This window comes from Podarcis melisellensis (assembly GCF_964234715.1).
Source record: "Podarcis melisellensis genome assembly, chromosome: 4".
Taxonomy (NCBI): Eukaryota; Metazoa; Chordata; class Lepidosauria; order Squamata; family Lacertidae; genus Podarcis; species Podarcis melisellensis.
The window spans coordinates 22,806,839-22,828,659 of NC_138531.1; the positions used below are offsets into that span (position 1 = coordinate 22,806,839).

General features: G+C 42.4%; 1 protein-coding gene across 8 annotated transcripts in view; it reads right to left on the reverse strand.

The window, feature by feature from the left end:
* NALCN (sodium leak channel, non-selective) overlaps nucleotides 1-21,821 on the reverse strand; it is a 197,577-nt gene that overhangs the window by 103,514 nt on the left and 72,242 nt on the right. For 7 of the 8 annotated variants that reach the window (XM_081908122.1, XM_081908125.1, XM_081908123.1 and 4 more), the window contains 3 exons: nucleotides 13,354-13,496; nucleotides 13,106-13,210; nucleotides 11,756-11,842 (listed from right to left, as the gene is read on the reverse strand). In XM_081908122.1, coding sequence (XP_081764248.1) covers nucleotides 11,756-11,842; nucleotides 13,106-13,210; nucleotides 13,354-13,496 — 335 coding nt within the window. Of the gene's footprint in view, nucleotides 1-11,755; nucleotides 11,843-13,105; nucleotides 13,211-13,353; nucleotides 13,497-21,110; nucleotides 21,148-21,821 lie in introns of those variants that run through there. The other variant, XM_081908126.1, reaches the window with a different exon arrangement.

Genomic DNA, 21,821 nt, shown 5'->3' on the forward strand with positions numbered 1-21,821 from the left:
TAAAAATGTCGGCCCATATTCCACCTCCCGCCCCCCCCCTAATACAATTTACTCTGGTAGAATGAGGGTGTGTGTGCATTTTTCAAAGCCTTGGATTGTCTTGGGGAAATGATCTGAATTTCCCCCGATTAAAAAACTCAGCCCATCACCCCACAACCACCACTTTAATGTCAAAACGCAATTCTGGAATGTAATCTGAGCCTTGTTGCTATGGTGTCGTTTCAAATACTCACATCTCTTTTCTATAGAAAATTCTTAGTATTGTACTGAAATAAAAACAAGCCCACATTTAAAAGAATGCCATTTCAAAGAAATCAAGGCAATTTTGCTACCTCCTCTACTGGGGGAAAAAATAAATAAAGCAGAAAGGAGATATGTAGATGGGGAAGGGGGGGGGGAATGCTGAAGGAGGATCCATAATGATTCCCCAAATCTGGCAGTTTTACTTTATAATGCTGGACACAGTTTATATACACAAAGTAATCAAACACAGTTTTATACAGCTGCAGAAAATTGAAGGATTTCCTACTTTGGTGGGGCAGTGGTGGTGGAACAACTATACTCCCAATTCTCAAAAAGCTTTGAAGACATAAATTACACATCTATTAGGAGAACTATGCATTAAAGAATTTCAGAATGTATGATTATGTCTAGAATGTGCATCTTACACTTAAGCCTCTATACATTTGATGGGTGGCCTCAGGTAGACTGGGGGGAATAGGGTGGTGGTAATCCACAGTGGTAGAATGGACTTCACGGGACTTCAGTCTGCAGGTAGGGGAAACATAGTATTTTTGACCACATCCCTGCATCATCATCATCGTTGTTATGTTTAAAAAACCCTGCAAGCAGAAAAGTAGCACACAAGGGAGTGGACTGGCCTGGAACTTCCATCTCAGTTGCAGCCAGCACTCTCCCTACAGAGACATCAGTGCTGCTTATTGGGGTGGTGTGGGGGCGGTGATATCAGAGCTGTGAAGCACTGGTGGATCTGATCTTCTGCTCTCATTGGTGCACCTGCACAATGAGGCTTTTGCAAACCATGTCCAGCCTGCCATGGTCCTCCCCTGGCCTGCCAAGTTGTGCTGGGTCATTGAAGGAACTGCTTTGGAAGAAACTGTTTTGGGAAGGGCTGAAGCTCAATGGAAGAGCACCTGCTTCGTTTTCCCTGTGGTGCAGCTTCAACTTCTTAAACTGTTTCCCATAATTGTGTGTACTGGAAACATGGGGCGAGATTCGCCCAACAGACTCCATCAGCAGAAGCCCTGGGCAAGGACCCCCACTTACACAATGGGGCTTCCACCCTCCACCCTCCCACTGCACTCCTGAAATTGGCTCTGGGGGATCTGGAGAACTCCCTGAACAGCTCAGCAAGATAAAGGGAGATTGTTCCATCTGACAAACTGCAATGCTTATGCTAACTCCAAGTTCATAACAGTACAAAACTGAATTCCACCCGTGGTTGACATCTGTCTGACCCGAGAGACAACGGAGAAGTGTGCCTTTGCGGGTGAAGTCAAACTGTTGGAAGGTTACAGCACCTGTTGTGCTGTAGAGACTGATATGAGAGAGACATGCTTTGCAATAGCTGGGGCAGATAAAGGTGTTCGGTTGCACCGCTGCAGATGCACCATGGCGTTTCTTCTCTTCCTGGCGGTCTTTCCCCCTCTGCTCACTGCTATGGTTGCACAATGTGACTGTCTCCAGGCAATGCACTGATCTTCATGCCACGTTTGCAGACATTTTTGCAATGCATAGTTGGTCTGCCAATGGGCCTAGTGCCTGAAGCCAGCTCCCCGTACAGCATGTCCTTAGAGACCTTTCCGCCCTCCATTCCGTGGACATGACCAAGCCACCATAAATGCTGCTGAGGCAGGAGAGAGCATATGGGCTTGGGAGAGCATACCTTTGTTTGAGATTCTGTCCTGCCATGTGATGCCTAAAATCTCCCTGATGCAGCACATGTGGGAGGCGTTGAGGCATTGCTCCTGACAGTTGTAAGTTATCCACGGCTCACTTCCATAAAGCAGTGTGCTCAGCATGCAAGCCTGGTAGACCTTCATCTTGGTATTGGTTGTTAACATCACATTTTCCCATACTCTTTTGGAGAAGTGAGCTACTGCTGTAGCTGCCTTGCCTATATGCTTGTCTAGCTCAGCATTGATGGAGAGGTTGCTAGTTATGGCGGATCCCAGGTACACAAAAGCATCTACCCCCTCAAGAGGGTGGTCACCAATGCTGATGTGTGGAGTGCTGATGATGTCCTTGTTAGGATATTTCCATTCCTCCTTAAAAAGGGAACAGGCTGTTGTGTGTCACAAGCCTGCTCACAAGGAGTTTCCGTTTTGTATATAGCTTTTGTTTCTGGCTGTTTCCTCAACATGGGCGCAAGCAGTCATGTTTTTCCTTTGTTCTGACCAACGTTGTAAATATGCTCTTCTGGGTGAATATTCCATTGTGGAAACTCTGCAAAAAGGGCGTGCATGAGTCCTGGAATGTGTCTGAGGCTTGTGTCGCTAATTGACTGATACTGTTCCAATGGGAGACCGGGAGATCGTCCGGAGACGACATGGATGGCTGCCTGGTGCCTTGGACTCCCTGGCAGTATCCCAACAGTCCTGACCCAGGATGTTGGTCTTTGTCAGGCTGATGGTAAGACTGAATTCCCAGCAGGCTTGGGCAAAATGGTTGATGAGACTCTACAGAGCTTCCTCAGAGTGCACTGTAAAGGCTGCATCACCTGCAAACAACATCTCTCAGATAAGGACCCACACTTTGTTATTGGCGCGGAGATGCCAGATTGAACAGACCTCCCATCTCTCCTTGAATTAAAGTACACACCGTCTTCAGTAGAGCTCAAGGTCTAAGAGAGCAACAAGGAGAACAATATGCCAAAGAGAAAGAACACCTGTTTCATACCACTCTTTGATTCCATACTCCTTAGAAAACTGAGTTTCTCAGGAACCTGAACACTGAGCATGATTGCAGTTCTGTAGGAAACCAAGATGAGGTGTACCAATGAGGTGTACCAATCGGAATGTGCATTCTTAGTTTTAGAATTCTTTTCACTGGTGGATTAATTCACTGGTTCTGCTGGCAGTCATTTGCAAGCTATCTTTGCAGCTAAACTGATGTCATGGGCCATAGGAGTATTCAATAGAACTATTAAAATTTAATGTATAATTTTAATTTCTTCTACAAAGCTTGATCTGTAGGGTTAACTAGGTCCAGTATTTCAAACCCCATCAAACAGGCATTTAAATTGCCATGTAGGTTTCTCTCTCTCTCTCTGTAGCACAATTATAGCAATCAAAGCACACTGCTGACTAAAATGATCGCCTCAGTGAGACACAACTGATGACAGATTTGGATGAAATGGAAAGCCGAGGAGGCACAGAGTAAAATTGGGAAGTTGCTAATACTATCTTCAAAAAGGAAGACAGCTATGGTGATACTTAAATGAGCCTTATTTCTGATTATGTATAGGACTGTGATGCCAGCATCCCAGTATCATTTATTGATTGCTCCATCCATCCATCCATCCATCCATCCATCCATCCATCCATCCAATCAATCATTTAACAAATTTGTATACTTCATTTCAATGGAAAACCCCATTCTTCCCAAGGCAATTCACAAGTTACACAATACAATTCAGTTTAACACTGTTTAAAACAACCAAATAATTTTGGACAGTATTATATGAAAAGACTGTTAAAAGTCAAGGAAAAAACACAACAGTTCACCATAGTGCAAAACTGCTCAAACTGGGGCTAAAGAACCAATTACGCAGCTTCGAACATAATTAGCAACTAAAGGCCACAATTCTTTTGAATTATGGTGCTGGAGGAGACTCTTGAGAGTCCCATGGACTGCAAGAAGATCAAACCTATCCATTCTTACGGAAATCAGCCCTGAGTGCTCACTGGAAGGACAGATCGTGAAGCTGAGGCTCCAATACTTTGGCCACCTCATGAGAAGAGAAGACTCCCTGGAAAAGACCCTGATGTTGGGAAAGATGGAGGGCACAAGGAGAAGGGGACGACAGAGGACGAGATGGCTGGATAGTGTTCTCGAAGCTACCAGCATGAGTTTGACCAAACTGTGGGAGGCAATGGAAGACAGAAGTGCCTGGCGTGCTCTGGTCCATGGGGTCACGAAGAGTCGGACACGACTAAACAACAACAAAGGCCACAATAAAAATATGCCCAGAGGTTGTAAACATCAGCCTGTTAGTGTTGTAAAAACACAGAATTCAGAGTCGGATGCAACCCCGAGGAAAACAGGAGCTAATTCTAGATGCTCTTTAGTATCTTTTCTACAAGACTTGCCATACGGCCTTGGAAAATCGCTTTTAAGTTTCCTCAGCTCCTCATTACTTGATTATTTAAGTTGAATTCTTCCGATGCAAAATTATAAGAGCGCTGATTCTTCTCAACCCTAGGAGTTGGCAAGGGCAGTAACCTCTTCCCACTGCCACAACCATATAGCGCAACCAACTAAAAAGGTGGGGAGGGGGGAGAGAGAGGGATGAAAGGTGGTTAAACTATGTAAGTTATAGAACAGTGAGGCAATACCAGCACAGTCAAAATCACAACATCATAATTTCCAGAAAGCAAAAGCTTTCATTCCTTTCAGTTTGCAAGACCAGATTAAGGAAGCCAAAAATAATAAAAACAAAGAATTGTAGTGTTGGAAGGGACCCCCAGGGTCATCTTAGTCCAACCCCTTCAAATGCAGGAATTCTGCCCATAGCGGTCCCTAGGTAGGCTTGAACCACCAACCCTCTGGTTAACAGTCAGACTCACAGACCCGTTGCACCACTGGAGGCCTATTGCATAAAATAGCAGATGGAAGTACAAAAGAGAGTTCCATTTCCACCCATGCTTTTCTGTTTTGTTTATGGATCAGAGACATCAGGCATTTCGACTGGACAGCGTTATGATAAGAATGAACATGTGATAATATAATATAATAATATAATATAATATAATATAATAATATAATATAATCTGCCCCAAACAGGGTTGCCTTCAGATGTCTTCTAAAAGTCAGCTATAGTTGTACCTCGGCTCCCAAATACCTTTGGAGTCGAACATTTCAGCTCCCGACAGATCGAAAACCAGAAGCGGGTGTTCTGTTTTTCTAATGTTTTTTTGGAAGCCAAATGTCTGGTGCAGCTTCCACTATCGTTTCTAGCACGCCTGCGCAATCAGAAACTAACCGGAAGCCGCGTCTTGGTTTCCAAACGTTTTGGAAGTCGAACAGACTTCTGTTCCAAGTATGACTGTAGTTGTTTATTTCCTTGACATTGGAAGGGAGGGCTTTCCACAGGGCGGCCACCACTACCGAGAAGGCCTCTGTCTGGTTCCCTGTAACTGCACTTCTCACAGTGATGGAACCGCCATAAGGCCCTTGGAGCTTGACCTCAGTGTCTGGGCTGAACGATGGGGCTGGAGACACTCCTTCAGGTATACTGGGCCGAGGCCGTTTAGGGCTTTAAAGTTCAGCACCAACACTTTGAATTGTGCTCGGAAACATACTGGGAGCCAATGTATGGTTTTCAGAGCTAGTGTTTTATTGTCTCGGTGGCCACTCCCAGTCTAGCTATTCCAAAACCACTACCATAGGCAATCCCATATATAATTCTAGAGCCCAGCTGTGCCCCTTTCCTTTCATGTATGAACTTACACCATATTTTGAACTCTTTGGGTGGAATTACAAGATCTCTGACAGGCCTGAAGGCTATTCTTTCCCAACTATGCATGCCCTGTTTGGGAATTCCCCAACTTACATGATTAAGAATTAAGGGAAGCAGATAGGCCAACCACCATTCACATGTAGGGGAGGCATTTTGCAGAGCTGAGCCTATAAGTGGAGAACCCTGCATGTTCAGGACACCAGGCACCTCTCTACAGAAATCTCTTAGTGCTGAGTGGGAGATGTTGGAAGGACGTGATGTCAAACCCTAGCTCTCTAGTGTTCATGCTGCCCATGGGAGAGCTAGAGAGATCCCTAGAACGCAGTTTGAAAAGCAATTATAGATGTTAAGTTGTACAATTAGAGTACCTATTTAAGATCTGATTGTACTCTAGGTCAGGAAACTTGAGAAACTGAGAGTTGCTTCGTCTTTGTATGGAGAAAATCAACCTTCCTTTCGCACGATAGGAATTTTTCTAGCCGTCCCCCCCCCCCCCAATAAATCATGGAACACTATTCTGATGTGTAAGAAATGGCAAATATAGTTCAATCCAAACAAAATAAATAAGCACAGTATGGAGATGATGTTAGTAAGCTAGTTAGCATTCCCTCTTCTCTATCATTAGGTGAAAGCTGTTGTTTTCAAAGGACTACACAGGTGATTTGAAAGAAACTCCCTGTTTATTATTTTTAGGCTTGTGGTATATACTACTTTCATTTTATTCTGCACAGATTCATAGAGTAGTCTGCAATCTTCGGGTGGAATGGGGTCTGTTGAACTTCAGACAATGTGTATTTTTTTATTTATCCAGACCCTGGGTGAAATCATTTTATATTAGTGGGCAGAGATTGCCAGGGGAACTGTTAAGGTATATTGGAAGTTTCTGGAACACAATAAAAATGAAGCAAGTTGGCCCCATGTTACTTCTCTGGAAAAATTCCATAAAAAACACCAATAAACAAGTTGGTAGATTCTGTCTTACAGAGCCCATTACTACTGAACATCAGCTTAATCTAACTATAGTGGCACAGACATAGCACAGGTGAAAAAGATTGGAATCAGAGCAAGCCCAATGAATTTCAGAACTGTTATTTGTTGTGAAAGGGGAAGAGTAATTTCAGTCTCCCCTCTACTTCTGCCATAATAGAATTCTGAAGAAAATAGAATGTTATCTGGTCCTTACGCTCTCTCCTCAAACTGAGGACTCACCTCTCACTCCTTCAGTCTATCACAACGTAGCTGAATCCTTTCCAGCTGTGCTGAGCATGTTGTGCTGCCCAGCTTCTGGAATCCTATGCTAGCATACTGCAACTTTTTACCTCAACACAGTATTCCTTGTCATATATGCAAAGTGTACACACTGTAATTCAGTCAGTCAAAATCACAACATCTTCTCTACTGCTATGTTACTTTCATTATGAAAAGCATGAGGTGTTTTTTTAATGAGTACCTTGCCAATTTTTGTTGTTGTCAAACGACAAGTTTTGATGCAAAACGTGAAACTCGTGGAAATTTAGGCTCTGCCCAAATTTCACCTTTACCCTAAAATACTCGAGCTATAAATAAACCAAGTCATTTCAAAACGATTTAAGCACTTAGGTGCCACCACATTTCACATATCAACACACAAAGATCCGAAAACGATGAACATAACTCTCCTACAAACCCTATAAACCCAAAATTCAGTTCAAGACTATTCATTCCCATTGTAATCCATATGGCATTTCTGGAGATAAATGGCTGGGCAAGGAAGCCATGCAGACACTGGCACTAATCCAGGTGATAAGTAAAATTACTAGCTGTTACAAGACTGATACAAAACTCCCTGGAAAGGCTGCTTGATGCCTTTCTCCATGTCTTTATCAGGCCATGCATATTCTACACATGTTATAAAAAAAGAATGTATATTCAGCAAAAGAAACAAAAAAAAAGGGGGCGGGGGGAAAAGTAATAATGAATACCCCCCTGTTATTTTGGACTCTTAACAAGAGTAGAAACAATGAAACAGAAAGCATGCCTTTCGCACAGTATTAAAAGAATGTGCTATTTCCTGCAGAGTTGGGAAAGAAAGCCTCTGAAACCTGGCACTTAGGCTAATGTTTCCATGAGACAGAGAACTGCACACAGTGTAACAGCAGGAGCAATTTATGGTACGCAGGAACAAACCAGAAGTTAAAATACGCTATACCAGCGACGATAGCAAGAGCAAATAACTTATCCAGGCAAGTTCCCTAATAGGAAGAAAGCACATAATTAATAAAAATTAGCTTGCACACTCGCAAACCTCCTGGATGCCATAGGCAACAAGAACATAAAGTGGTACCTCGGGTTACATACGCTTCAGGTTACATACGCTTCAGGTTACAGACTCCGCTAACCCAGAAATAGTACCTTGGGTTAAGAACTTTGTTTCAGGATGAGAACAGAAATTGTGCTCCGGCGGCGTAGCAGCAACAGGAGGCCCCATTAGCTAAAGTGGTGCTTCAGGTTAAGAACAGTTTCAGATTAAGAACGGACCTCCGGAACGAATTAAGTACTTAACCTGAGGTAGCACTGTAGTCTTCGGAATATAGTCAGATTCAGCGACAGCTAGTGACCCACCCTGAAAATATTAATTACCTTCAATCACATTTTCCATGATGCATTCTAAGGAAAAAGACCCATCTTTAGAATGAAACATGAAATATATTTGTGCAGCTGGCTGAAGTTTTCAGGGGAAACAAATGATCGTTTTAATTAACTAAATAAAGCTGCCTCGTTATGATGGATAGGTGCATGTGGATAGAGGGCCTGAGTTGTGCAAGGGCCCCTGGAGGGTGAGACATAAGAAAGGGAGTCCCAGCTCCTACGTGCAGGGCAGGTTTGACCCAATTGTTCTTCAGAAGTCAGTGTCAACCACTCATGTATACAGAAGAGAGCCAAGGGATGTGGGTAGGGGCAAAGTCTGCTTCCTGCCTCTGATGGCTCTCGCAACTAGTGAGGGGCAGGTTTTACTCAGTCTCAAAGCGACTCACAAGCAGCTTTCTCAGACATGCTAGGGTTATGCTGGGGACTGTTTTAACAGAGACATGACTCTGAGGGACAGAAAGAAAGTGTCCACCCTCACTAGCACACAGGATGCCCCCCTCCCTGAAGATATTTCCTCTCAATAGTTGCATGTGCAAAATTCCCAGTCTGCTCCACAAACTCCTCTAGATTTAAAACAGTTTGGGGGTGGGGGAGAAATGTGAAGATTTGGCCCGCGAGAAAGTTAAAGTTCATGAAGCCACCCATTAGTATATATAGGGTCCTACCTCCAACAGAGCAGAGACACAAAAATTGGAGTTATCTGCTATTGCCCTTGTATTATGGAATGCCTAGCTCCCTGTCAAATGTGAAGCAGCAACCATCAGTTGCTTCGGATGTCCTGTAAAGGCTAACCTCTTGCACAGGCTTTTTCTGACCCATAAGATTGGACCCTGCTTTATTTATTTGAACCTCCCCCCCCCCAATTCCTGTTTTATTTGCTTTTATTTGTCTTTACGTGCTTTAACACTGGTGTTTTATTGGTTTCTGGTTGTATTTTTGTTGTAATGGTACGGTTTGCTTTGATATTGTACATTGCTTAGAGAGTTTAAAAATATTATGTGGCTTACTGATGCTTTTAAACAAACACATAAATAACTTATTGAAGAGCTCTCAGGCCAAATCTCCAAGCTGCTTTTTCACTTTCGTGCAATTTCATTCCCCCTTCTTGCCCACCCACCCCCTCCCCACCGGTACTGTATTACCTTGGCTACCACCTGTAGAACAAAAGCTGAACCAATGATTATCAAGGCTATTTCCAAGAAAACACGTAGCAGGTTATTAGAATACTGTAATCCTGCTGGGTTTGTGCTTTGAGGTGCCCCTGCTTCATCAGTGACCACTATTCCCTACCATGCAAATAAAAGCAGAACCCGCTTTGTCAGGCTGTGAATGCATTCGCTTCTGTAAGCAAAGTTTCCTGCACGTACGCACTGTTTATCTCTGATTTGTGTTTGTATATGGCTTGAGCAAAGAAATCATGCAAAAGCAAACACTAGAAAAACATTGTCAGCGTGCATTAGTTAAGACTTCGGCCTTGTCTCTGACAGTTTTCTAGCACACATCTGAGGCAATTTGAGGCCGTTATAATGTGCATCTAACCTGCAGGTGCTCTAGAGACACCCAGAAATCTCGTAACCACACAGTCCTTGATAGAAAGGAAATTGCAGCTGACACAGGTGCAATGTTCCTTTCTTTCCCTGCTCGCTGTAACGCACTACACAGGCCTGTTATCCACTGGCAACTACTGGGTCTACAACACAACAGGAATGCCCACTGCTATGTTGATGGTACATTTTCAGCTACTGCACTGATCTTATGGAGGCAAGTGGTAGTGTTAAGCAGCCACCATTTTAATTTACCATGATACCTACTGCACAGAATCATGCCCTTGGGGATCCATCATTTTAATTCTAGTGGGGTCTACCCTTTTAAGTTATCACCATTTCCCAGAATGATGCTATATTAAGGGCATTAGGGAAAAATTAAAAATATGGTTGGTTGGAATTTGGAGCATTGTAGGCAGGAACAATCTGAAGAGGAGAACATATCTTACCCAGGAGGCAAAGAAGCTCTCTAGAATTCTTAATCTCCATGCCACAGATGCTCTCATGCTGTTTTCTACCCCTGCTTTAAGAATAAGGTTTTATTGAGTACAGTATTTCCAAAACTGGGCGGTATTCAGATAGGTTTTACTGAGAGCAGACCAATTGAAATGGATAAAGATGAAGTTAGCTCCATTAATTTCAGCGGGTCTACACTGAGTAATTTTTTTCCTATATGCTCAGTAATACATTTATAGCTGCATGCTGGAACAATTCACAAGAATTATCAGGTATTTTATTATCCTGTATCAAATTTGAAATGGTACCTTAAGAAATGTCCTCATCACCACAAATGTCTGGACCCCCCCCCCAAGTTTTGCAGTTGTTTGTTATAGTTTTGGTTACGTCTTTATGAAAAGAAAGCTTTACTATTTGGCCCATTTTTTTATTTTCCCGTTTTGAAATGGAGGTTTGGGGTATTTCAGATATGTACCTGCATTGATTGCAATATGAATTTGTATTTGCTGACATCACTTTGGAAATTTGTGTTCCTAGCTGGAAAGGTTCTTGACTGGCCTACATTCAGGCTTGGACCCACCCACGAAGGAACAACAGCCAAGGATGTGTTTCTTAGGAGATTATGCATCTTGATCATAAGCAGAGACATATTTCTTGGATGCTACGCTTATTGATTGAAGAATGAGCCCGTTGGACAGTGTGCACAATTCTGCCAAGATAAACATATAATCTGGGAGACTATGCATATTATCTGGAGAATATACAAAGATACACTCCTTTCCTAAGACCTGTTAGAAATTATTCAAAGTGCACAGAGTGCGCACAAAACCCTTTAAAACGTGAACATTCCACAAGCCTCTTTTGACAAAAGGTATTCCCTCTTCACAAATGGATTGTGTTAAGTTGTGGGTGAACATATCAGACAACACAGCAATTCTTCAAACAGCTCTTATTTATTCACAGGCCAGAACAGACCTGAACTGAAGGCTTCAGCCAGCCTGCTTATATAGAGCTTCAGTGCAACGTAACTGTAACAACTTTCTGTAACTATCCAATCACTGAACGTCACTTTCGATCCCTTATTTGCATATGTGGACCTGAACTATCTACAGTATCCCCCTGCTGGCCCAGGGTGAGAACTTCAGTACATAACAGATTGCGTGCACATTCTGCTTAGGCAAGGTGAACGTATAATTGGACTAACTGTTGTGCACATGAGCCATTCATTTCACATTACACCTAACACGCACAGACATATGAAAGGTACAACAAATCTGGCAAGTAAATACTAAATTTAGAGCTGTTTCTGAGTTTCCGTTGTGGTCATTTTCCCACTTGCTGTCTATATTTGAAAAGAAACATTCCCACTTGGTTTGTTGCACTGGTATCTTTGTTTTTTAAAAAAGAATCATCAGCAATGCCCTACCTGCAAACATGCTGGAGCTCTGCCCTGAGGCTTATTCACATCAACATCTACTAGCTGCCATCCTCCTGTAGCATCTTCATGAAACATCTGGAGGCGGGGAAACACTTGTCAGAAAGCACTTGTCAGAAGCGATTTACGTGCTCATATATACAAACAAAACTAGTGATATGTTTGGGCTTTAACTCTATTGTGCCTAGTCTTGCATTTCAACTAGCACTCCTTTGAAAGAAAGCTATTCCTATTGCAGGGAATGCAACTGAGATCCCATTGCTTTCATACTGTAATTATAGAATTTCCTTCCCAGGAAGGCATTCCTGACTGGTTAAAACCTCTCCTCCTAGATTCTGAATTTTTGGCTTATTTGATTTGCTGTGGTGTTTTGAGATACTGACTGATATTGTAAAGTTGACATTTTTATTTTACCCCTTTTAATTTATTTATTTTTAAAAAAGAAAGAAATTGCAATAGCAACAATGAAAGGAAAGAATGAATAAGAAATCAATAATTAAAGTTCCCACCATTGTAGGAATAGAAACTAACATCAGAGAAACTAAGAGCAGCTGCTCAGGGTACAATTAAAAGTTTACTTGCCAAAAGTCCTCCTGCTGCAACCAACAGGAAGCAATACTATTAGCAGGAGCTGCGAACAGGAAACTCTTAATTAACACTGGAAAAGGACCTTTATTGAATGAGACTTTCTTGCGAGTAAATGTTATGGAAGAATCTTCGCCAAAGTGAAGATCATTTTTAGATAACACTGCACTATGTTACGTGTTCTGCTGTGTGGAAACTCTGTTTTAATTTCACTTCCAGATAATTACAAAAAAGCAATGCCTCAAGGGATTCAGGAAGGAAAGCAACAGGATTTTGTCTGCCACCGACATCTATCTTCGGAGAGCTTTGGATTGCCAAATTGTAAACGCTGTTTTAGTGAATTAACAGGGATTCGCTTATAGAAGAGTTTGGATTTGATATCCCGCTTTATCACTACCCGAAGGAGTCTCAAAGCGGCTAACATTCTCCTTTCCCTTCCTCCCCCACAACAAACACTCTGTGAGGTGAGTGGGGCTGAGAGACTTCAAAGAAGTGTGACTGGCCCAAGGTCACCCAGCAGCTGCATGTGGAGGAGCGGGGAATCGAACCCGGTTCACCAGATTACGAGTCTACCACTCTTAACCACCACACCACATTGCCTCTCTCATTACAGGCAATGAACCGCACAGGCTTTGAATTCAAATGCTTCATTTGCACCCTACACCTAAGTCTTTCAATACATTGGTAAGCACACAGTAGGACTAAGCAAGAATTCACACACCTCAAAGCGAATTTTTAAAAATTAGCAACATCTACCTGTGTCGTAGCTGTCGAAGTTGTACTGCTCCTGGATCCCCACATCTGTTGGAACTGCACTCGGATTTCAGCAAATGTCTCAATGATGACAGCAATAAATACATTCTACAAAAAGAACAATATATACATATTTAAAAACAGAAGTTTACAGTGAAGCGCAGAGGTGGAAGCAGTGGGTCGGTGGGGGAGTCCCACTCAAACATGCTTTATATTCTGATCGGGTGTGTGTCTGATCAGGTCTACAGTACCTTAACAAGCCAAGCAAGGAAGAAAATTAAGGTGATGAAATAGAAGTAAGAGCGCCATCGGGGGAAGCTGTCGATTGCTCGGTACATCAGGAAGACCCAGCCTTCTTGAGAAGCAGCTTCGTAAACAGTAAAGATGCTTGTACCTGTAAATGGAAAATAAAATACATATGCAGTGCAAATTAAAAGGAGCATTTTCAAATATCAGCAGTCAACACTCCTTTCCTTCATTTTCCTTTCTTGCCATTAAACAAGCCTCCACACAAAAAAGAGAGCCAACAGAGTTTTCTATTATTTTTATGATTAGCTTTCAGCCGTTGCAATATTACAAAGCAAAACATTTGATCCCTGAAGACATATGCATGTATGTGCGGGCGTGTTCAAAGCACATAAATAGCCATGACCAGAATATGCCCTTCTTCCTACGTCGGTGGTATCTTAGTGTGTGTGTGTGTTTGAGCATAATATGCAATTAATGTAAGAGCAATTATTACACTTTGTGGCACATATGCAGTTGTTTGCCACTACCCCAAAATGGCAGCACAAACTTTCTTTTACAACTGCAAGAATTTTCAAGAAAAACTAAGGCACATATAATGAACTAGATAATGTACATGCATTATTTTATTTGCTTGTCTAATGGTGCAACTTTATCAGCTTAGTTGCCAGAAAAGTCCTTGTTAAGAACCAGTAACATCAATGATGCAACATCAGTTATGGATATGCTTGTGTTAATATCACTGCTGTGTCAAAACCGAATTCAGGGCATTTCACCAATGGAGAAATGTGGATTTTTTTGCAGTTTACCAAGAGAACAGTTACTCTCCCACCCAGATGCAAGAGAGCTGCATGACGCAATATTGAGAAAGAAGAAACAGCGTGAAAGAGGCAAAGATAATCCTACAAATCCTACAAAGTTTATCCCATCTTCACAGAAATGTCACAAATCTATATGTCTTAGATTTGATTAGCAAAATTATACTCCACTCATACTTTAAGTCCATCATACTTTTTGGCCACATGGACACATTTGCAACTGGAGAAACTGTTTAGGACTCTGTAGAGACCAACCCAGGCCCTGCTTCCTGACCTGTGGCAGAACTGGTATAGGATCTGGGCTTCTTCTGGTATAGGATCTGGGCTTCTTCTGGTATAGGATCTGGGCTTCTTCTGGTATAGGATCTGGGCTTCTTGCCTCCTACTGGTGGGAGAGGCAATCCCAAAGGGTCTCAAACACTCTCCTTACTCTATCAGATAATAGAGTTTAGTATTATGTCAGAACACTAACCTTCCTTTTCCTCAACTGCATTTAATCAATTAGATATTTCATCTAATTGCCTTAATTTAATTTAATTATTTAATTTAATGTTGCATCTTTTCCTATACATTTCAGAATCAAAAAGAAAACAAAATTTTAGGCCCTGCCCTGATGCGTCTCCCCTGTGTACCATTGAGCCAAAAAAGGGGATCTATTTAGTTTATTTTTTAAATAAAGAGCAACATCTCTACTGGCTTATATTGCAGTGGCTAAAACATGGTCTGTGGGCTCCCCTATCTGGCCCCAAGGCAATTACAGATGACTCCCCAAGGCCTCCAACAATTTGGCAGTGGCTGATTTATATATACACACACACACGTGTGTATATATGTGTGTGTGTGTGTATGTATATATACACACACACACACATATATATACATACACACACACACACACACACACACACACACACACATGTGTGTATATATATGTGTGTGTGTGTATGTATGTGTGTATACACACACACACACTGTTTTCTTATGTTTCTCTTCTTTCCGCTCTCTGTCAACACCATGGAAAGCTAAGCACCTCTTTGGCAGCACTGAATGAAGCGCCTCTTGTCTCTCTGCCGCCGCCACTGAGGACAGATCAAGAGTGCTCCAGAAACTGGAAGAAACACTCTGATGTATCTGAAGCCATTTCCAGCACTAGGAAAAGGTTGAGAGGAGTCCTTCCTCTTTTGGAAGTTCTCCCATTCTGTTGTCAATGGCTGCACTGGGGAAAGGAAAGGCGCTTTGGTGTGGGGGCAGTTGTATCATTCTTTCTCTCTGCTTTCAGCTCAGTGGAGGTCCACACCAGAAACAAAACGTCTGGCATGCGTTGGGGCCAACAGCATGTACCACCAAGCACTGACCACCACTGAACAGAGACCATCTGCATATCTCCGTGCATCTGTTTGTATGTGTGATCTACATACGTGTGTGTGTGTATATGTGTGTGTCCGGTATGCTTCTCTTACTGGATGTGTACGTACACAAGAGTCTGAGTGAAAGCGGACCACTTTGATCACCCCAACTTTTTCTTTGGCTGCACTCACCATTGCCTGTGGTCCTTGTTAACGTTGGCCAACAGGGAATTCAGCTACCAGCCCAACAAAGGTTATGCACTTTTCAAATTACATCCGGATTTTAAAACCTATAAATCATATTCCCCTCCCCTTTCTCTTCTCCCATGTTTCTTTTTAAATCACATCATTTTCACTTACATTCCTCTCCCCGCCCCCCGCCGCAACCCCCCCATGCAATCTTAAAGTTAATCTTTCCTCTTGTGGCAACAGCCTCTTAATGTTTCTGTCGAGAGCAATTAAAATAAATGGTCCCAAATTGACATTTGTGATATGAAGTATTACTTCAGAATGGAGGATGTGATTTGGGACTGGTGGAGCGTTAAAAGCATGCCATAAAGTGAATAGATGTGCGTCAGGATGCCAAATCAAAAACCCTCCTCAAGTATTCCGACATTCTGGAAAATATTTTCTTTAATGATGACATTTGAAAAACAGCGCCTGCCATTTTAGAACAGGAGTTATTATGTTTTCAATATCTCCTACTCAGGCCTTGCTTCTTTTCATTCTCATGATGTCCTTGCATCTACTTAAGGAAGCTGTCTGACTAAAGGGGAAAAAAATATGACAAACATCTATTGTGAAGGTGAAGCATCCCTGTAATGGTACCCATCTATTACAACCTGTCCATCAGTTCTACTCCTGTATCCTGGGGAAGGGATGAAAATCTCTCACCCCCAAGCTCATCATATTGTTTGAGCATAATTAAATATGGGAGGTTTTATTTCTGGATATGTAGGCAGACTTTGAAGCTTCAAGGTTTTAATTACTCTTAATTATGGTGTCAAAGAAATCACTAGGGATTTTTACTGAGCCCTGCAATCCTCCTCCTTCTCCTCTCAGATGAAGTTCAACAGCTGTTATAGAGTTACAGAAAAACAAATGCAAAATTGGAAAGCTTGGACATTCAAACACACGAGAGAGAGTGAGCAAGGGAGAGAGAAATCGAGGCTTGGGCTTTCCCACATTTTAATTAAAGCAACATACGATGACAAACTGCATAGATTTTAAATACTGGAATGAAAGTTGTGCTCAGGTACATAACAGTAGCTCATCACTGCTACTGCTTCTATCGCAAGATCCCTTAGCACCTTCGGATATTACAAAAATATTACAGAGAAACTAGCGAAGGCCACCATTAAATCCCTCTCTCCCCAAATCAATCATAAACATCTAACTATTTCAGCAGGTTTGTGAACTTCAGTGCTGACCTCTTCCTGGTGCCCTTAACAGCAGAAACTATATAATAGAGAGTTCTTAAAACTTCTTGTTTCAGGTTACCTCTGTGACATGGACAACTTTGCTTGTAAATTTTTAAGTGTACTGGCTGGTGTCAAAGGAACAGTAACAACTCATAAAAAGGTTAGCAATGGTTGCCTGTAGAGCACTTCTATATTTTCTGCAGCTGCTGTACATTCAAGAACACTTATATGCACACACATCTAAGAGTCTTGATTAGGCAAGACCTCCCAATGTGCGCCCGAGTGTTTTAGATGCATGTCTGTCATTCATACTTTGGCCCAGTTTACACACAATGATAAACCATTGTTTAATATAAGCTATGGTTTAATGGGCGTGATCATTCTTCTCCTCCCCAGCTATTGACTGTGCCAAATAAGCCTCTGGGAGGTCTGAAACAGCTGTGTAAAACTGCATCTGCTGCAAACCTGACTGCGACATAAATTAGGGTTCTGCTCTCAATGCGCCAAGTTAAACCTTTAAAGAAGCAAAACAAAACATATTGGCCAAGATATCAAAATAAATACCTAGCAACTAAAAGCCTGCTTGCTTTTGTTTTTCTAACTGCCCATATAAATGAACAGACCCACCCAAACTTTCCAACCTGATAACCCCATAACTGTCCTTGGAAAACCAGGACATCCCATTTTGTGTGTGTGATCTCGCCCTGACAAAAGCACTTTTTCTGAAGTGGCAAACTTGCTTTGTTTCCCAAACATGTGTTTTTGGGTGCCATGCTCTCATGCAAGACCACGGCCCTGAAAAAAAAGCTCATTTTGGGGACCATGACCTTGTGCAGGTCACATGACTCGGCCAGGAGTGCACCCTGGAATACACACATCCCAGTTTTGGGACTGCCCTGGAGATGATGGCAATCATTGCATACATGTTGGCAATGAGGACATGTTGGCAATGATTTCTAGATTTGATGTGGCAGCACTGATACGGCCCTCCCACCTGCAAAGGAAAACTGAAAATCTGATAAAGCCATTCTAATTAGAAATAAAGGTGGTACATTAAGAAAGACTCCATGCTGACTCCTCAATGTGTGTGGAAAAGCACTGGGAGATGGCAGCAACAGTGGCGTAGCATGGGTTGTCAGCACCCGGGGCAAGGCAAGTAATTTGCACCCCCTAACCCGTGGATTTGTGTCCTGTAACCTGTGGATTTGCGCCCCCTAACCCTAACCCCCAGATGTTGTGCCCGGTGCGGCCGGCCCCCCTGCACCCCCCACGCTACACCACTGGGCAGCAAGCAACACAGGGGGGCATAGTCTTTTCAATGTACAGTACTTTCATTTCTCACATGGTTCATATTCTGTGGGAGAAACTATTCTAAAGCAACTGCAAATTTGTGCTCAGTCCAGAGGAAAACAAAGCTACAAAGCCTTTTTAATGAAAAGGACATTCAATAACTGCCCAGGGTAAAATAGGGGGACCCGATTCCCTCAATAAAACCCACATTAGCCTCAAAGGATATGAAGAAGCAAATGATTTAACATGGTTTCCTCCTATAAGAAAAATGAATATAATAAAAGCAGAAAATTTCACTTGGTTTTTGCTAGCTGCGGGGGGAAAGAGGGTCAGATTATTTTCTCTGCATCCTGACATAGATCAAGTGCACCACAGAAAAGTATAAAATGAAAACCAAATGTGCACACATGCTAGATTTCTTTAGAATACAAATATTCATACCCTTTGGATGTGTTCTTTCACACCCACTATTAAAGCAAGATTGCTATTTAACTCAGGAAGCGCTATGAGTAGAAAAATAGTGGATAGATGGTTAGGGGGGAACAGGACACAATGGAATTATTCACGGTTTGTAATGTGTTATACAAAATAATTGGTTTTGAATCATGTACATCTTCAGGAGTGTTTGGTTTAATAATTCCTCACTCACTCACATCTTGTGCTTTTACAACTTTTTTGTAACTCACTAGGGTTCATCAGTGTTGATGAAAAACAGTGAACAGACATTTACCACACACCAATCCGCACGAAACATTTTCCACAACAAACATTTAAGCCGTGATTCTGTATTACGAAAAGGAGCTCTGAGTTTCATCCCCTCTCCTTCCCTGGCAAACAAAGATTAGAAATTTCCAGGACCAGTTTGTGCCTAAAGTTTGTTGTTTCATCTAGAAGAAGAAGAAGAAGAAGAAGAGGAGGAGTTTGGATTTGATATCCCGCCTTTCACTCCCTTTAAGGAGTCTCAAAGCGGCTAACATTCTCCTTTCCCTTCCTCCCCCACAACAAACACTCTGTGAGGTGAGTGGGGCTGAGAGACTTCAGAGAAGTGTGACTGGCCCAAGGTCACCCAGCAGCTGCATGTGGAGGAGCGGAGACGCGAACCTAGTTCACCAGATTACGAGACTACTGCTCTTAACCACTACACCACACCTTGGTTTGTGATCACTTATAAACCAGGATCACAAACCAAGCTCTGTAATCATGGTTTGTAGGGAACTACAAAACATATTTTGCCTATTTAGATAAATGGCGAACTGGCTTGCCACAAAGAGGCAACAAAAGTTTATAATCTCGGTATACAAGGGGAAGAGGGAGAGGGAGGGCAAGGGGAGAAAGAATGAGTACTGGGCTCACATGCCTTCTCAGAGACCGAATCATGGCTTGGTGTTATGTCAAAATGCAACATTATTAAAGGCAGTATTATTATTATTATTATTATTATTAGTAGTAGTAGTAGTATTAGCAATCAAAAACAAGAGAACAATACAAAACGAACACTTAAGACACATACTTTTTTATCTAGCTTGAATGACCATACCAATGAACAGAATAAGTCTAAATAAATGGGAAGATTCCTGTCTGAGAATACTGAACCACCACAGCTTTCCCTCCCTCTCTTCCTGCCATCCCCACTATTTTCTTTCCAGTAAATTGTTATAGTTTTGTCTTGTGCTCTTTCCTTCCTAGCGCACAGGATAACCTTGGGGATAATAACTGCTTTGAGGTTATATCCTGGGGAAGGTGACAGAGTTATATTTAATTTCCTTCCAAAGTGAGAATGCTGAGACTTCCTCTCTTGACAGACATTTTAGGCCTTCCCTGCGTCGCACATGACAAAATGGAGGTTGAAATTTCACAAATGTATTTTCCATCAAAAGGGGTAGAGGTGGGAACTATCTCTGAAGTAGGAAACTTAATTTCAGAAGAAGAACAACAAACAAACCAATGACCAGGATTAAGAGTCTCAAGTATACTGGCATCGTCTTAGATTTAAGTCTCTAAAGGGGGAGAAACCCAGGAATTAATGTGGCTTAATTAATTAGGAATGATGAAAAGAGAAAGCCAGTCACCTAGGACGCTACCCCTGCTCAAGTTGCTAGATATTTTGTTTTTTAATGTTTGATGTTTTGTTGTGTTTTTATATAACGTTGTAAGCCGCCCAGGGTGGCTGGGGAAACTCAGCCAGATGGGTGGGATATAATTTTTTAAAAATAAATAAAGATTATTACAACTGAAACTGCTAGACCCAAATGCATTATTTGCTCTCCCTTAATAATCTAATTGAAAAGTAAAGGGGCCAAGCATTATCTACTAACTAGACTTGACATTGTAGACCCAGGGTATTGATATTCAACCAAGTTTCACTTGCAGTACACCAACTGAACATGACTAAGTTAGGTCCTTTAATTCCAATAAAGGTAAAGGTAAAAGGACCCCTGACCATTAGGTCCAGTTGTGGCCGGCTCTGGGGTTGCAGCGCTCATCTTGTTTTATTGGCTGAGGGAGCTGGCGCACAGCTTCTGGGTCATGTGGCCAGCATGACTAAACCGCTTCTGGCGAACCAGAGCAGTGCACGGAAACGCCGTTTACCTTCCTGCTGGAGTGGTACCTATTTATCTACTTGCACTTTGACGTGCTTTCAAACTGCTAGGTTGGCAGGAGCAGGGACCGAGCAACGGGAGCTCACACTGTCGCAGGGATTCGAACCACCAACCTTCTGATCGGCAAGTCCTAGGCTCTGGGGTTTAACCCACAGCACCACCCGCGTCCCTTTCATTCCAAAAGGTCTACTCACCACTCCTACTTTTGGGAATGCTTATCTGCCATACAGCTGTGAAACAGGACTTAAAGTGGAGGAGAAATAGCTAATGAACCTATCCCCTCCTACCATTTCCCCTTCTGCAAGCCATCCCTGAAGCTGGATTCCATCTGGCTAAGAGTGATTCCAGACAGGAAAACAGAAGTAGATTTAGGGGAGCATGACTGGTTCTGCTGCACTGGGTGAGGGGCTTCAGGGAGATGCTGCAACTATGAGGCAGAATGAAAGACAAGGGAGAGGCCACCATATTTTGGTGTTGCACAGGACACCGAAGTATTCCCTCGCCCCCCACTCCATCACACTTCATTGGTTTGAGACCCCAAGGTCCCGCCACTGAAGAGAAACATGGATGGGTAATGCAGTTACAGAAGCAAACGCATCAGAGGACCAGAAGCCTCCAGCACCCCATTTTTGCCTGTCAAATTATCCCTCTCCTCTCTGCTTTATAACTCTGCAACCAGACCTGTGTTTTTCAAGGCACCTCTAGTTGGTACTTAAGTTCCAGCTGCTTCTTTCTGTATTTCTCTTACACTAATTTCATAGTGCTGGGTTGCAGTAACGAGGCTAGATACAAATCCCACGCTATTTGAAAGCTGAGAAAATGTTTAATGCTTGGGTTCCGCTCCTCTTGAAACAGATAATAGCACCAGCTGAGGGAATATCTGCAAACTCCACTTACTGCCTGATTGTCTAGCAAATATCACCAAACGCTTGCAAAAATGGAACTGTACTGCGGTGAATAGACCCAATTGTTATTAAAATACATGCAGCACATTCTGA